Raw genomic sequence first — 16,412 nt, 5'->3', positions numbered from 1 at the left:
GACGGGGTTTCACCATGTTGACCAGGATGGTCTCGATCTCTTGACCTCGTGATCCACCCGCCTCGGCCTCCCAAAGTGCTGGGATTACAGGCTTGAGCCACCGCGCCCGGCCTTTTTGTTGTGTGACTCTTATTAAGAGGTTGACAATTTCATTTTGGCTTAGATTTTTCGAATGAATTTACCCAAAGCTCTGGTATTTCATAGAACTATTATTTGCCCTACCTGAAAACTGCTTACTGCAAAACTCTTATGTTGTATCTAAATCTCAGGTCTCATTCAGCAGCTATTGCAATGTTAACTTTGTTTTTTTCTATCATATCTTACAGATGTATGTCCATCCCTGTGACGATGAGGGCTATTCGGAGGAAAGCTGAAACCATTCAGGCCGACACCCCAGCACTGTCCCTGATTGCAGAGACAGTTGAAGACATGGTGAAAAAGAACCTGCCCCCGGCTAGCAGCCCAGGGTATGGCATGACCACAGGCAACAACCCAATGAGTGGTACCACTACACCAACCAACACCTTTCCGGGGGGTCCCATTACCACCTTGTTTAATATGAGCATGAGCATCAAAGATCGGCATGAGTCGGTGGGCCATGGGGAGGACTTCAGCAAGGTGTCTCAGAACCCAATTCTTACCAGTTTGTTGCAAATCACAGGGAACGGGGGGTCTACCATTGGCTCGAGTCCGACCCCTCCTCATCACACGCCGCCACCTGTCTCTTCGATGGCCGGCAACACCAAGAACCACCCGATGCTCATGAACCTTCTTAAAGATAATCCTGCCCAGGATTTCTCAACCCTTTATGGAAGCAGCCCTTTAGAAAGGCAGAACTCCTCTTCTGGCTCACCCCGGATGGAAATATGCTCGGGGAGCAACAAGACCAAGAAAAAGAAGTCATCACGATTACCACCTGACAAACCAAAGCACCAGACTGAAGATGACTTTCAGAGGGAGTTATTTTCAATGGATGTTGACTCACAGAATCCTATCTTTGATGTCAACATGACAGCTGACACACTGGATACGCCACATATCACTCCAGCTCCAAGCCAGTGTAGCACTCCCCCAACAACTTACCCACAACCAGTACCTCACCCCCAACCCAGTATTCAAAGGATGGTCCGACTATCCAGTTCAGACAGCATTGGCCCAGATGTAACTGACATCCTTTCAGACATTGCAGAAGAAGCTTCTAAGCTTCCCAGCACTAGTGATGATTGCCCAGCCATTGGCACCCCTCTTCGAGATTCTTCAAGCTCTGGGCATTCTCAGAGTACCCTCTTTGACTCTGATGTCTTTCAAACTAACAATAATGAAAATCCGTACACTGATCCAGCTGACCTTATTGCAGATGCTGCTGGAAGTCCCAGTAGTGACTCTCCTACCAATCATTTTTTTCATGATGGAGTAGATTTCAATCCTGATTTATTGAACAGCCAGAGCCAAAGTGGTTTTGGAGAAGAATATTTTGATGAAAGCAGCCAAAGTGGGGATAATGATGATTTCAAAGGATTTGCATCTCAGGCACTAAATACTTTGGGGGTGCCAATGCTTGGAGGTGATAATGGGGAGACCAAGTTTAAGGGCAATAGCCAGGCTGACACAGTTGATTTCAGTATTATATCAGTAGCTGGCAAAGCTTTAGGTCCTGCAGATCTTATGGAGCATCACAGTGGTAGTCAGGGTCCTTTACTGGCCACTGGGGACTTAGGGAAAGAAAAGACTCAAAAGAGGGCAAAGGAAGGCAATGGCACCAGTAATAGTACTCTTTCGGGGCCAGGATTAGACAGCAAACCAGGGAAGCGCAGTCGGACCCCTTCTAATGATGGGAAAAGCAAAGATAAGCCTCCAAAGCGGAAGAAGGCAGACACTGAGGGAAAGTCTCCATCTCATAGTTCTTCTAACCGACCTTTTACCCCTCCTACCAGTACAGGTGGATCTAAATCTCCAGGCAGTTCAGGAAGATCTCAGACTCCCCCAGGTGTTGCCACACCACCCATTCCCAAAATCACTATTCAGATTCCTAAGGGAACAGTGATGGTGGGTAAGCCTTCCTCTCACAGTCAGTATACTAGCAGTGGTTCTGTGTCTTCCTCAGGCAGCAAAAGCCACCATAGCCATTCTTCCTCTTCTTCCTCATCTTCTGCTTCCACCTCAGGGAAGATGAAAAGCAGTAAATCAGAAGGCTCATCAAGTTCCAAGTTAAGTAGTAGTATATACTCTAGCCAGGGGTCTTCTGGATCTGGCCAGTCCAAAAATTCCTCACAGTCTGGGGGGAAGCCAGGCTCCTCTCCTATTACCAAGCATGGACTGAGCAGCAGCTCTAGCAGCACCAAGATGAAACCTCAAGGAAAGCCATCATCACTTATGAATCCTTCTTTAAGTAAACCAAACATATCCCCTTCTCATTCAAGGCCACCTGGAGGCTCTGACAAACTTGCCTCCCCAATGAAGCCTGTTCCTGGAACTCCCCCATCCTCTAAAGCCAAGTCCCCTATCAGTTCAGGTTCTGGTGGTTCTCATATGTCAGGAACTAGTTCAAGCTCTGGCATGAAGTCATCTTCAGGGTTAGGATCCTCAGGCTCATTGTCCCAGAAAACTCCCCCATCATCTAATTCTTGTACGGCATCTTCCTCCTCCTTTTCCTCAAGTGGCTCTTCCATGTCATCCTCTCAGAACCAGCATGGGAGTTCCAAAGGAAAGTCTCCCAGCAGAAATAAGAAGCCGTCCTTGACAGCTGTCATAGATAAACTGAAGCACGGGGTTGTCACCAGTGGCCCTGGAGGTGAAGACCCAATGGACGGCCAGATGGGGGTGAGCACAAATTCTTCCAGCCATCCTATGTCCTCCAAACATAACATGTCAGGAGGAGAGTTTCAGGGCAAGCGGGAGAAAAGTGATAAAGACAAATCAAAGGTTTCCACCTCTGGGAGTTCAGTGGATTCTTCTAAGAAGACCTCAGAGTCAAAAAATGTGGGGAGCACAGGTGTGGCAAAAATTATCATCAGTAAGCATGATGGAGGCTCCCCCAGCATTAAAGCCAAAGTGACTTTGCAGAAACCTGGGGAAAGTAGTGGAGAAGGGCTTAGACCTCAGATGGCTTCTTCTAAAAACTATGGCTCTCCACTCATCAGTGGTTCCACTCCAAAGCATGAGCGTGGCTCTCCCAGCCATAGTAAGTCACCAGCATATACCCCCCAGAATCTGGACAGTGAAAGTGAGTCAGGCTCCTCCATAGCAGAGAAATCTTATCAGAATAGTCCCAGCTCAGATGATGGCATCCGACCCCTTCCAGAATACAGCACAGAGAAACATAAGAAGCACAAAAAGGAAAAGAAGAAAGTAAAAGACAAAGATAGGGACCGAGACCGGGACAAAGACCGAGACAAGAAAAAATCTCACAGCATCAAGCCAGAGAGTTGGTCCAAATCACCCATCTCTTCAGACCAGTCCTTGTCCATGACAAGTAACACAATCTTATCTGCAGACAGGCCCTCAAGGCTCAGCCCAGACTTTATGATTGGGGAAGAAGATGATGATCTTATGGATGTGGCACTGATTGGCAATTAGGAACCTTATTTCCTAAAAGAAACGGGCAGAGAAAAAAACTATTGATAAGTTTATAGGCAAACCACTGTAAGGGGTGAGTCCGACAGGTCTGATTTGGTTAAGAATACTAAATGGCATGGCTTTGACACCGAGCTGGGTGAATTAGAAAGGCATATCCAGACCCTGTTAAAGAGACCACAGGGTTACCAAGAAGTCTTTGTTCCTGTGCCAGAAAGAAAAAGTTAAAATACTTGCTTAAGAAAGGGAAGGGGGGGTGGGAGGGATGTAGGGAGAGGGAAGGGGGGGAAACAGTTTTGTGGGAAATACTCACATATATTTTCTTCTCCCTTTTTCCATTTTTAGGCCATGTTTTAAAATCATTTTAGTGCATGTATATGAAGGGCTGGGCAGAAAATGAAAAAGCAATACATTCCTTGATGCATTTGCATGAAGGTTGTTCAACTTTGTTTGGGGTAGTTGTCCATTTGAGTCATGGGCAAATGAAGGACTTTGGTCATTTTGGACACTTAAGTAATGTTTGGTGTCTGTTTCTTAGGAGTGACTGGGGGAGGGAAGATTATTTTAGCTATTTATTTGTAATATTTTAACCCTTTGTTTTTATACAGTGTTTTGTTCTAAATCTATGAGGTTTAGGGTTCAAAATGACAGGAGGCGGAAGAGCAAGGCTTATATGGTGGTAGGGAGCTTATAGCTTGTGCTAAAACTGTAGCATCAAGCCCAAGCAGATTAGTCAGAGCCGCCTTTAAATATAATAGAAAAACCAAAATGATATTTTTATTTTAGGTTTTAAATAGGGTTCAGAGATCATAGGAATATTAGGAATTACCTCCCTGTGGAGGTATTGATTTGTAATCTCATTTTCCTTTAAAAAAAAAAAAAAAAAAAAAAAGCTGGTGGCTTTAACATGTTTTCAGATGCAGTAAGGTTTAGTGTAGGACAGCCTTCCTGACCCGATGGCATGAAAACCATTACAGAATTAATAGTTCTCCTGTTTCCACAATGTGCCAAAACTCTGCATCCCAGCATTTTGTTTGCAGGAGAACTGATGCCATTCCTAAGAGCTGGACTCATTGTTTCTCTTCATCACAAGGAGAAGGAGTCCAAACTTTAATCACTCCACTGTATGCTCCCTGAGAGATAAAACAGTAAAAAAATCTGCAGCCATAGTTCACTTAAAACAATTTCAAGCTCACTTGAAGTAATGGGGGCCTGGAATGCTGGGTGAGCATGAAGATAAACCCTGCTACTATGTAGCAACCCAACTGGACCTTTTTGGAGAAATAGGTCTGAGTCTGGATTCTGGGGGACATCGATAAGAGCCCTTCACATAAAAATGTAGAAATCCAGGAGACTGTTTTGAGTGCAACAGAAGTTCTCAGTATTTGGAGGGTCCTCTCAAAATTCTGCGGCCTTACTTTGATATTGACACCTGCACTGTGCCATTCCTGATGATTCCATTCAGGATCTGTATCAGCGGGATGGGGCCTGGTCCCCAGCACAACTCTTCTGGGTTAAAAAAAAAAAAAGCCAGGTGATTCCTCTGTGTATTATGTCATAAGTAGAGTGACTTCATCATATATGGAAGATTTCTATATTCAGCTCTTTCTGCAGGTTGGAGTCAGCATAGAGTTGGAAAATCAGCTTTGGCTTTCTTTCCTGTCTCATTTCCTCTAGTGTTCTCCCTTTTCTGGTCATCAGCTCTCAACAACTCTGCCACTTTTGTGTCCCAAGGTAATAAGATGTAGGAAACAAAACATTGCAAAGTGGAGCAAGAAAAGTTATCAGTTACCGTATCAGAGTCAAATGTCTTGGGTGACACTAACGAGGACATGGGCAGGTGATACCAGAGTGCTTTATCTTGTGATGTTGATACAGTAGCGGCCTCTCAGACATTCAGCCAGGTTCGATTTCTCACGGGTTTGTCACCTAGTTTTGAATCCTATCCCGTTGGTTTCTGCAGGAAAAAAAAAAGTTACATGGTTTTAAAAATTTGTTCTGGGTGGGGAAAATCTTACTGGGAATGTACTGAATAGTATCGGGGCTCAGCTCCCCCAAACAGGGCCAACAAATACCAAAATGAGTAAACTGGGAAGCTTTTCTCTTTTTCTGTCTTCATCCCAGATCAAAGAATCCCGAGTTAGGATCTGGATGAAGGATAAGCCCCTGAATTGTCGATGGGCTCACCCCCACACTGACCCAGCATCTGAACTTGCTTAACAGGGAGCCGGGGCTAAACTGCTTCACCCTGCCTGAGAACCAGGGAGCACTGCATTTCTCCACAGGGTGGAGGAGAAGAGGCAGAATAAATCAAGCCTGGGACACCTCCCTCCTGTCTAGGTGTACTTATTCTTCTGTTTCAAAAGAAGGCAAGGACATGAAGTCAACTTCTACCTATCTTCTGCTGCTGGTGTCTTATGTATTCCCAGTTTGACCTGATTCCTCTTCTGTCTTTTGGCTTAACATTAGGGGTTCTTGGTCATAACCTGCTCTGATGTACATGAAGATTTCAGGTTCAAAATCAATGTGTCTTAAAACAGAAGTATTTTAGCGGGTGGGGGGTGGGGTGGGGGGGACAAACACAGGATATAATTGCCAAAACCAGGCTTGAGGTTGGCGACTCTTTTGAAAGATTTTCCTTCTTCAGGCCTAGATGGAAAAATTAAGTGCAGCAATATCATGAATTCTCAGAAGCCCTTTCAGGGAGCCAGTGAGTCATACAGTATCCACAGTTGAGTCACTTAAAGATGTCAGTATGGGAAACATTCACAATCCTTGGGCAACCTAATTTTTTTTTCCTTCTCCCCTCCTCTCCTGCTCCCCATACATTTCGAGTTAGTTTTTGGTGGGGCAGGAAGTACTTAACATCTCAGAAGCTAGATTGGGAAACATGCTCAGCCTATAAGAACTGAGCTTTAAATTTTGAGTTTAAAAATGTACATCAGGAGCAGCTGGGGAGGGTCGTTTTTTAAAAAGAAATCTTTCAAATTTGGTTTTCTGTGCATATGGCCGTTCTGTAAATACTTTGGGGTTTTTCATTTTTTTGAACGTAGATGAACTCTGTTGTGGGATTTTTTTTCCCCCAAAACATTACAAAATAACCTGTTTATTTACATGCAAATAAACTTCTTTGATAAAAAGTAATGTGCCTGTGTGTAATAAAATTTTAGCCTTTGAATACTTTTTTCATTTGTTCAAAACTCCAGTGAATAAGAGTCAGTCAAAAGTAAATGTCTTCCCTGAGTACTACTTGAAATGGTCCACTGGAATGGATAATTGACCTGTGAAACTTGTCTTCATTCTGTTAATCTGTAGGCCAGTTTTTCTACCCTTTGTCATTGTTACTCACCATCAGTAGTTTCTGTTGGGAGAATACAGCTCTTAGATGAGACAGAATGAAAAGGTTTTTTTATTCCACTGGCTGAACTCAAGCAAAAACATTAAAAGTACCTCGGACAGAAGGAGAAGACAGACCTGGGATTATGGGTCTGAGAATGAGTTTTCTGTAGCTAGGTCCCTGGTTTTAGGAAGACACCTCTAGGATTAAAAAAAAGGGGGGGCCAGTAGTGGTGACTCACATGAGGCCTGTGATCTCGGAGGAGACTGGAGGATCACTTGGTCCCAGGAATTGCAGATGAGCCTGGGCAACACAGGGAGACCCTGTCTCTACAAATGAAAAAAGATCCCAGCATTCTGGGAGCGCAAGGCGGGCAATTACCTGTAGTCAGGTGTTCCCGACCAGCCTGGCCAACATGGCGAAACCCCGTCTCTACTTAGCTGGGCGGGGTGCTGCGCGCCTGTAATCCCAGCTACTATGGGATGCTTGAACCCGTGAGGCGGAGGTTGCAGTGAGCCGAGATCGTGCCACTGCACTCCAGCCTAAGCGACAGAGTTGAGACTCTTATCTTAAAAAAAAAAAAAAAATTGTACAGTGCTTTAAGAGTTTGGTAATATGCCCTCCAGCTAAAATGTGCCTATTCTTAAAGATCAACCGCACTTGTTGCTCTTGTTAATTTCTTAGATGCACAAGTCAGTCGCTAAAGCCATTAATTAAAAGGGGTGTGAGGAAGAACAAGTCATAACTGCTTTGGAAGCATACAATTAGCAGTGCTGCTGCTCCTGCCAGGACTGCTGTAATTTATTATACAGTTTCTAGTATTTCACGCTTAGGACACGATTTCGTAGTTTGTTGCTCTTTGCAGGGGCAACGAACTACAAACCCTGAGTTATTCCTTTGTAGAAATTCGGTCATAAATTATGAGACCTTGAATACCAGAGTTGTTAAAACATAATATAATATGATGACACAGATCCGCTTCGATACAAGGAGCCCCAGAGTCTGATGAAGCTTTTCTACGGGAAAACGCCCCCGCCTACTCGCTCACACACGCTTGTTTCTCCCGCCAAAGTGGCGTCAGGCCGAGGTTCTCACCAACCAGCGCCCTGATTGGCGGATGGGCAGGCGCTGCAGCCCATTGGGCGCCAGCGGCGGCCCAGCAGGGGAAGTCAAAGGCCCTTCGGCCTCGCCCGCCCCACCCCCACGGACACGCGCCCCTTCCCATGCCATAGAAAGGGTTGCCGGGCTCCAGCCCTGCACCCCGCCCAGACCCCGGCCCCAGGTGCCGCCCGGCAGCTATCCTGGGACCAGGGTGGGCACTCGGCCTGCAGCTCAGCACAATCAGCCCTCGCCCTCCCAAGCCATGCACCGGGAGACACGCGTCCCGCAGCGGCCCCCCAGGCCTCCCTGCAGCGCCCCGTAATGCAATCCACTGGGGCGGGGGAGGCGGCGGCGGCGGCGGCAATCGAGGAGGCGGCGGCGGCGGCAGCCGCAGTGCCCAAATCTAGAGACATCCAGAAAGAGGAGGAAAATGGCTCCAAGCAGGGACCGCCTGCTGCACTTTGGGTTCAAGGCGACAGTGAGTGACAGGGGAAGGGAGCTGGGTGGCCGGGAAGGATGTATGTGCCTTACAGGCTCCTGGGGAACAAATGACGAGGGATGGGGGGCGCGGGCAGAGGCTGAGTTCTGTGCAGGTGGGTGCGTGCCGGTCTGCCTGCGGAGGGAGGAGAGGGGGACGCGGGACAGACCCCTGCGCAGAGTGCGGTCCTGCTCTTCTCTCCCTCTCCGGTCCGCGAGCACGCGCGCACTCGCACCCACCCCACAGCCCCCCTATTCCACACGCAAAGGCACTTCCCTGCCTCGCCTGCTCTCGATGGGTTCAGCTGCCTCGGAGGTGCTGGGGGTCGTGCCACCGCCGCCAAGCTCCGGCTGCTCCAGAGCGCACCGTCAGGGCCGGCCCCGGGTGGGGGAGGGGTGGTCTCGCGCCGCCGCCGCCGCCGCCGCCGCGCTCCTCCCCGCTCCTCCCCCTCCCGCCCTTCCCCCTCCCAGGCTCTCCGAGGCCCGGGCGGCTCTGCCCAATGAGCAGCGGCGTTGCTGGCAGGTGGGGAGTGTTTTTGTTTTGGGTTGAAGTTGAGGCTGTGGAGAGAGCCGAGCTAGCGACTAGCAGTCGTCGCGGCCGCCAGCGCCGCAGGAGGTGGTGGAGGCCTCGTCCGAGCCCAGAGGTCTCTCGTTCCCGTTCCGCGGCCCCGACTTCGCCCCTCCACGTCCTGGTCCCCGTCCCCGAACTCCTGGGCCTGTCCTGGGCCCCCGGTCTGTGCACTCCGCTCGCCGCAGCGCCCGGCCCGGGCCGCACCCGCCGGCCCCATGAGGAGAGACGTGAACGGAGTGACCAAGAGCAGGTTTGAGGTGTGAGCTTGGGCTCGGGCGGCGTGAGGAGGGCGGGTTGCGCTCTCTCTTCCCGAAACGTCCGCTCCGCACGGAGTCTCCTGCCTGGCGGGCGCCGCCACCCACCCACCCGCGGGGCTGCCAGACTCGGCTCCCCTTTTTCGCGACCTGAAAGCCCAGGGCAGCCCGGCGTCCCAGTCCCTTCGCCGGTTCGCCCCCCGTCTCTTCCCACCAGCGGGCCCCCGCGGAGGATTAGCTCGGGCGCCCTAATTCCCCCCATCCCCCAGGATCGCTCAGCTTTTCATTCTTTATACAACCCTTGGCTTGCCGCCTTCTACCCAGCAGAAAAAGCATCACGGCTCCGGTCAACAAGAGCCTGCTGCTTTTCTCGCTGCCACCTTCTTCGTGACGCGTTTGTTGTCTGCTGAGGATGGAAATTAGAGACTGGGGGCCATTTCTCCGAGTTTGAGACCTTGGTGCAACTAGGGAAGTTGGGGCGGTAGACTGGGATGAGAGAGGCGACCACGGGTTTTCGGTGCTGTTTGGTTTGGGTATTGTTCTGATACTTCCTCTTCTTTCCCGTTTAGTCTGTACTTTTGTAGCTCATTGTTTCTGGGAACCCTTGGATGTCTACATGCTTTGAGATTGGGACGAAAGTTCAGCAAATCCATTCCGGTCTTTTAGGAACTTTTTCTCCTCTAGCGAGGGAGGTTTACAGTCCTGGAATTGAGGAGTGGATGGTCTTGAAAGCATCTGTAGAGAGTAGTCACCGTGCAGGAAAGACATTCCATTGGGAAGCAAAGTATTGTAACTACTGGTGAATTACAGTAGTATAACAGTATACTGGAAGGTTCTTTGAAGGGACAAGAGAAAGAAACTTCTACAGGAAGAGTAAATGTCACCTGGTCTTTTCTGGCAGAGAACCAGGCTGACCTGGTATCACTCACAGCTTGGTGGACAATCTCACTCGGTGTTTTTCATCGTCTCCATTTGAAAGATGTAAGACGGCAAGAAAAAAGTTAAGAAACTCGACTACTAGGTACAGGGAGTGAAAAATTTTAAGGGTCGTCAGTTTGTTCCTTGATTCTTTTTTTTTTTTTTTTTTTTTAATTTTTTTACTCCTTTTGTGCCACCTTTTTTTTTTTTTATTAGAACGGGAAGATGATTTGAATTGATCCATGAAGATCAAGATAGGAAGTGTTCGGGGTGAGTTTAAGTTCAGAGCTACAGTGTTATTGTTGCACTTGAGGAGTGGAAAAAATCAAAGAATTGGCCTTCTTAGAGTTTTAGTATTTAACTTGATCACGAGAAGAAAATACTATGGTAGATATTATTTGGTGCTTAATAGGACATTGGATGGCTCTAATGTACAGAGCCCCAACAGGTTAATTTATGACGGTTTCATATTCAGTACTACTTTAAAAATCTTGAAAGGGAGTTCGAGATTCTGAAGATTTGAGTCGGGGACAGTCTTTTGCCTGTGGAATTATATCTTTATCAGTTTGCTTTTCATTTTAGGTTGAATAATTGTTGGAAAGTATTCTCTTGTATGTGCTTTAAAATTACGCTGCTATTTTTTATTTTTATAATTCATTTATGTTTTAATTTACAATCTCTGTAGTGGTGACATATTATAATAAAATACTATGAAAATTTGTTGCTTTATTAAGAAGTTTCTTTTTAACTTGACTGTGATGTAGCTAGCAACTAAAGCTTTCTAAATATGATCTGAGAAGGTTGAAAAAATATTAAGGGGGGAAATCCTTCTTGGACAGTTTCATGATTAAAGTGTTTTATAAACTAAAAGCTGTTCCCTTAGTATGATGTGAAGTGCTCCATGCCAGAATACAGATAAGAATGGCTAGAAATGATATGTGTTAATGAAGTTAAATGAGTTTTCTTAAAACCATTTACCTCTTTATGGACCTAATTTACAAGTAGTGAGAACAATTAGTAAATTGGCTTCTTAGGAGGTAGTAAACTTACTGCTAATTTATTGAAAATATTTTAAATATTTACTTTCAATCAATAAAAGATAGGCAAATAAAGCAGATCTAAACCTTTGCATCAAATGATTTTTTAAACCCTCAAGATTACAGTCTGCTTCTTAAAAGAACTGATAATTTGGCCGGGCGCGGTAGTGGCTCACGCCTGTAATCCCAGCACTTTGGGAGGCCGAGGCAGGTGGATCAAGAGATCGATACCATCCTGGTCAACAGGGTGAAACCCCATCTCTACTAAAAATACAAAAGCTGGGCGTGTGGCTCGCACCTGCAATTTCAGCTACTCAGGAGCTGAGGCAGGAGAATCGCTTAAACCCAGGAGGCAGATGTTGCAGTGAGCTGAGATTGTGCCACTGGGCAACAGAGTGACACTGTGTCTCAAAAACAAACCAAAAAAATGATAATTTTACAACTGTAAGTAGATAGCAGATCTCTTATTGAGAACTTTTGTGGATGCACAAAATCTTTATATCACGTAATAGCTAATTTCAAATTGTGGCTGTAAAAGATTTATTTTTCTGGGGTGTGGGGAGTTGGGGAGAGATAGCATGGGGAGAAATGCCAGATATAGGTGATGGGGAGGAAGGCAGCAAATCACACTGCCACGTGTGTACCTATGCAACAATCTTGCATGTTCTTCACATGTACCCCGAAACTTAAAATGCAAGAAAAAAAATGCGCTAAAAATATATATATATATATATAGTTTTCCTGGATAAGATAACTGAAACTTAACGATTTTTAGATAGTTGATTCATTTAAATCCTTTTATAGATATGCTTTTATATATTGTAACTGGAGGCCACACACTTTAAATCTCCCTCTCACGGTTAGAGCTATAGAAAAAAAAATGTTTAAGTTAAAACCGAAGGAGAGTACCTGTTAGCCAGATGTGTAGCATCCTTTACAATAGTAGAAGTAAATGACTACTGAATAAACAGTCTCTAAGATATTGAGAGATGTGGAAATTCATGTTGTTCCTTGCTGTGTCACCTTGGCATTAAATATATACATTAATAACTCTTGTAGGTTAACATAGTATGTGCTGGATTCTGTTAGTCATTTAATTAAAATTTACTATTCAGATTTTTTTTTTTTTTTTTGAGATGGAGTTTCACTCTTGTTACCCAGGCTGGAGTGCAATGGTGCGATCTCGGCTCACTGCAACCTCCGCCTCCTGGGTTCAGGCAATTCTCTTGCCCCAACCTCCTGAGTAGCTGGGATTACAGGCAAGCGCCACCATGCCCAGCTAATGTTTTGTATTTTTAGTAGAGACAGGGTTTCACCATGTTGACCAGGATGATCTCGATCTCTTGACCTCGTGATCCACCCGCCTTGGCCTCCCAAAGTGCTGGGATTACAGGCTTGAGCCACTGCGCCCGGCTCAGATTTTTTATGATATTATTTATAGTGAACTTTGCAGCAAATTTTAGTAATTTTTTTTCAAATTTAATGATGGTTATTGAATACTTCTGCATCCAGACATTGAGCCAGTTGTTTTACCTCTGTTACCTCTAGTTTTATGCTTCTGTTTTACATTTGAGGAAAGTGGAGGCCTGAGAGATTAAGTAAGGTGTTCAAATTGCACAGCTAGTAAGTGGGGAAGCCAGGATTTCCAATCTGCATTTTTCTTTTTTTTGGACTCCACTGTTATCCTGCTTTGTTTTTAGCATAACTAGCAAAAAGTCTATAAAATTTTTGGAAAAGACCTTTTCCGCAGTTCATCCGGTATATTTTATTTTTGTATTTGTTACTCCTGGGCTTAAGGTATCATCTCACTGGCCACCCAAAGTGTCGGAGTTATAGGTGTGATCACCACACCTGGCCACCTTCATTTTAAGTGCTATAACTGACATTATCTTAACACTTAGTAAGATTAGTGTTTAAATATCTAGGCTAGTCCTTGAGTCCAAGCTTAGATTTATTTTAGTTAAGCCTCTCCACTTTGTCATATTCTTAGTAGGTTCAATTTGAGGATGTAGTATTGTTGGAGGAAAATTCTGTATTAATGGGTTTATTAAAAAGCCTAACATTAAAAAATAATCATAGTGGTAACATTAACTGACATTTAGATACCATTTTACAGTTTAAACAGTGTCTAGAGATAAGGACCCATAAGTTAGAAAATGATATGCTCCAATTTGGGTATTTTGGATCCATGTTCATTATTGTTTTTCATTATACCTCACTGACTTTCTGATAAATCTGTAATATTACGTGCAACCTGTAACACTAGCATGTAATATTTGTTTGCCTACTTGCTTCATTTTATCCAAAATAATGAAAATTTGCCTGGGCGTGGTGACTCACACCCATAATCCCAAAATTTTGGGAGGTTGAGGCCAGCAGATCATCTGAGGTCGCGAGTTGGACACCAGCCTGGCCAACATGGTGAAACCCCATCTCAAAATACAAAAATTAGCTGGACGTGGTGGCGTTTGCCTGTAGTTCCAGCTACTCCGGAGGCTGAGGCACAAGAATCACTTGAACCTGGGAAGCAGAGTTTGCAGTGAGCCAAGATCATTCCACTGTACTCCAGAGTGGATGACAGAGTAAGACTCTGTCACAAACAAACAAAACAAACAAAAACCAAAAATCTTAAAATGCAGCATGACCAAAAGAGCACACTACATTGTGAATGAAGAGACCTGGATATTATGTTAATCTTAATTTTTGCCAGGAACTAACTTGTAACTTTGGTCATTTCTTTTTTTGAGATGGAGTCTCACTCTGTTGCCAGGCTGGAGTGCAGTGGTGTGATCTCCACTCACTGCAACCTCCACCTCCTGGGTTCAAGCGAATTTCCTGCTTCAGCTTCCCAAGTAGCTGCGACTACAGGTGTGTGCCACCATGCCCAGCTAATTTTGTATTTTTAGTAGACATGGGGTTTCACCATGTTGGCCAAGATGGCTTCAATCTCTTGACCTCTGATCCGCTCACCTCAGTCTCCCAAAAGTGCTGGGATTATGGGTGTGAGCCACCATGCCCAGCCTTTTTAAAACATTTTTGAGACGGAGTTTCACTTTTGTTGCCCAGGTTGGAGTGCAATGGCACAATCTTGACTCATTGCAACCTCCACCTCCCAGGTTCAAGTGATTCTACTGCTTCAGGCTCCCGAGTAGCTGGGATTACAGGTGTTCAGCCACCACGCCTGGCTAATTTTTGTATTTTTAGTAGAGACAGGGTTTTGCCGTGTTGGCCAGACTGGCCTCAAACTTCTGGCCTCAACTGATCCGTTCTCCTTGGTTTCTCAAAGTGATGGGATTACAGGTGCGAGCCACTGTGCCTGGCCTCTTTTTTTTTTTTAACCTTTTAAAACATGGCACATTCTATCATGTACTTATATAGTAGCTTCCATTATTTAAAAATCAATACATGTATGAGAAACAAAGATAAACCATTACATTGCAAATTACTGTTTTCTATTGAGTCATTAAAAGTCTATCACCTGACAAAAAGTTTATGAAATGTATTATCAACATTATGTCCCACATTCTTAGGTGTAATCTACTTTTATGTTGAAGATTTTTATTCATTAAATTAGTATTTCTGTTAGAAATAGTCACACGTTTATATATTTATTTTACTTATTTATGTATTTTTTGAGACCGAGTCTCTCTCTGTTGTCCAGGCTGGAGTGCAGTGGCAAATTGCAGCTCACTGCAACCTCCACCTCCCGGGTTCAAGTGATTCTGGTGCCTCAGCCTCCCAGGTAGTTGAGGCTACAGGTTCCTGCCACCACACTTGGCTAATTTTTGTATTTTTAGTAGAGATGGGGTTTTACCTTCTTGGCCAGCCTGGTCTAGAACTCCTGACCTATCCGTCCACCTTGGCCTCCCAAGTGCTGGGATTAAAGGTGTGAGCCACTGTGCCTGGCCTAGCAGGGGTCACACTTTAAAAATCTTCTTATGTTTTAGGCCATTTGTCAGTTTTAACTGTTAGTCTTGATGGATGCTTTTTAATGCTGATTTTTAACAAATCCATCTCTTTTCCTTCCCAAAGTTGTCTGTTTTCAAATCTTGATCTTATTTTTCTTGCACATTTATAAGTGCTTTCTTATAGGCCAAGGATCTCATTCCTGGTACTTAGATTACTGTTTTCCAACTGGTAATATATTGGAAACTAAATTAAAAATTTTAGTATCTGGCCGGGCGCAATGTCTCTGGCTTGTAATCCCATCACTTTGGGAGGCCGAGATGGGCAGATCACTTGAGGTCAGGAGTTCAAGACCAGTCCTGACCAACATGGTGAAACCCCGTCTCTACTAAAAATACAAAAATTAGCTGGGCATGGTGGTGAACACCTGTAATTTCATCTACTTAGAAGGCTGAGGTGGCAGAATTTCTTTGAACCCAGGAGGTGAAGGTTGCAGTGAGCTCAGATTGTGCCACTGCACTTCAGCCTAGGCAACAGAGTAAGACTCCATTTAAAAAACAAATTTTCAGTAATCTAACTAGAACTGTGGTTTTTGGAAGGGTATTTTTAGATGTTCAAAATAAAATATTCCGTGACCCCAGGAAAATCCAAAGGAGGGAGGGAGTAGAAAGAATGCCCTTAAAGTGACCAAATTTAGCTACTTGTACATAGTTGTCTTTACACTGTTTTCCTACTTAATGTTCCAGACCTAGCGAGACTTAGTGAATTCTTAGGTCAGTCCCCTCCCACCCAAATATTGACTCAGAAAAGCCAAGGCATCCAACTGTGGTTTTATAGCTTTATGTCTTAATGTAGTTGCATCCGTTAGATACATAAAACATTTTTACTTGACAGCTACTAACAATAGGTGGTGGTACTGAACTATGCAGTAATATTTGTGCTCAATTCATCTTGCTTAGTTATATAACTTTTATACACAACAAAAATATGTATTTAAAATATGATAAATCCAAACCAAATTTGCATTATCGTTTGAAGACTGTCTCTCTTAAAATAGCGATTTTATTGGGTATTCAGCAAAGATTAAATAACTACTAGGCATGTGAGTTACACCTCTAGGTAAGTAACCTACTTATTCTCTAGTCATGTATCCTCAAACTTGATTTTATGATGCTCTTTTTTTTTTTTGGGGGGGGGGGGGACGGAGTTTCGCTCTTGTTACCCAGGCTGGAGTGCAA

At 44.8% G+C, this 16,412-nt stretch overlaps 2 protein-coding genes and 1 long non-coding RNA gene across 3 annotated transcripts in view; all 3 read left to right on the top strand.

Moving 5' to 3' along the window:
- MED1 (mediator complex subunit 1) overlaps positions 1 to 6,717 on the top strand; it is a 55,673-nt gene extending 48,956 nt beyond the window's left edge. Inside the window, exon 16 of the mRNA XM_017497273.2 lies at positions 327 to 6,717. Within this exon, the coding sequence (XP_017352762.2) occupies positions 327 to 3,576 (3,250 nt within the window). The 3' untranslated portion in view covers positions 3,577 to 6,717. The remainder of the gene's footprint in view (positions 1 to 326) is intronic.
- Positions 6,718 to 8,107: 1,390 nt separating this feature from the next.
- Positions 8,108 to 16,412, top strand: part of FBXL20 (F-box and leucine rich repeat protein 20) — a 119,047-nt gene continuing 110,742 nt past the window's right edge. Inside the window, exon 1 of the mRNA XM_017497179.2 lies at positions 8,108 to 8,489. Within this exon, the coding sequence (XP_017352668.1) occupies positions 8,442 to 8,489 (48 nt within the window). The 5' untranslated portion in view covers positions 8,108 to 8,441. The remainder of the gene's footprint in view (positions 8,490 to 16,412) is intronic.
- Positions 9,186 to 10,444, top strand: LOC108281613. Its single transcript, XR_005195250.1, has 2 exons — positions 9,186 to 9,316; positions 9,883 to 10,444. It is a non-coding gene; the product is annotated as an uncharacterized LOC108281613 (long non-coding RNA).

The sequence above is a fragment of the Cebus imitator genome, unplaced genomic scaffold, assembly GCF_001604975.1.
Source record: "Cebus imitator isolate Cc_AM_T3 unplaced genomic scaffold, Cebus_imitator-1.0 Scaffold228, whole genome shotgun sequence".
NCBI lineage: Eukaryota > Metazoa > Chordata > Mammalia > Primates > Cebidae > Cebus > Cebus imitator.
The sequence above is the reverse complement of the archived record's forward strand: the minus strand, read 5'-3'. Positions and strand labels throughout refer to the sequence as shown.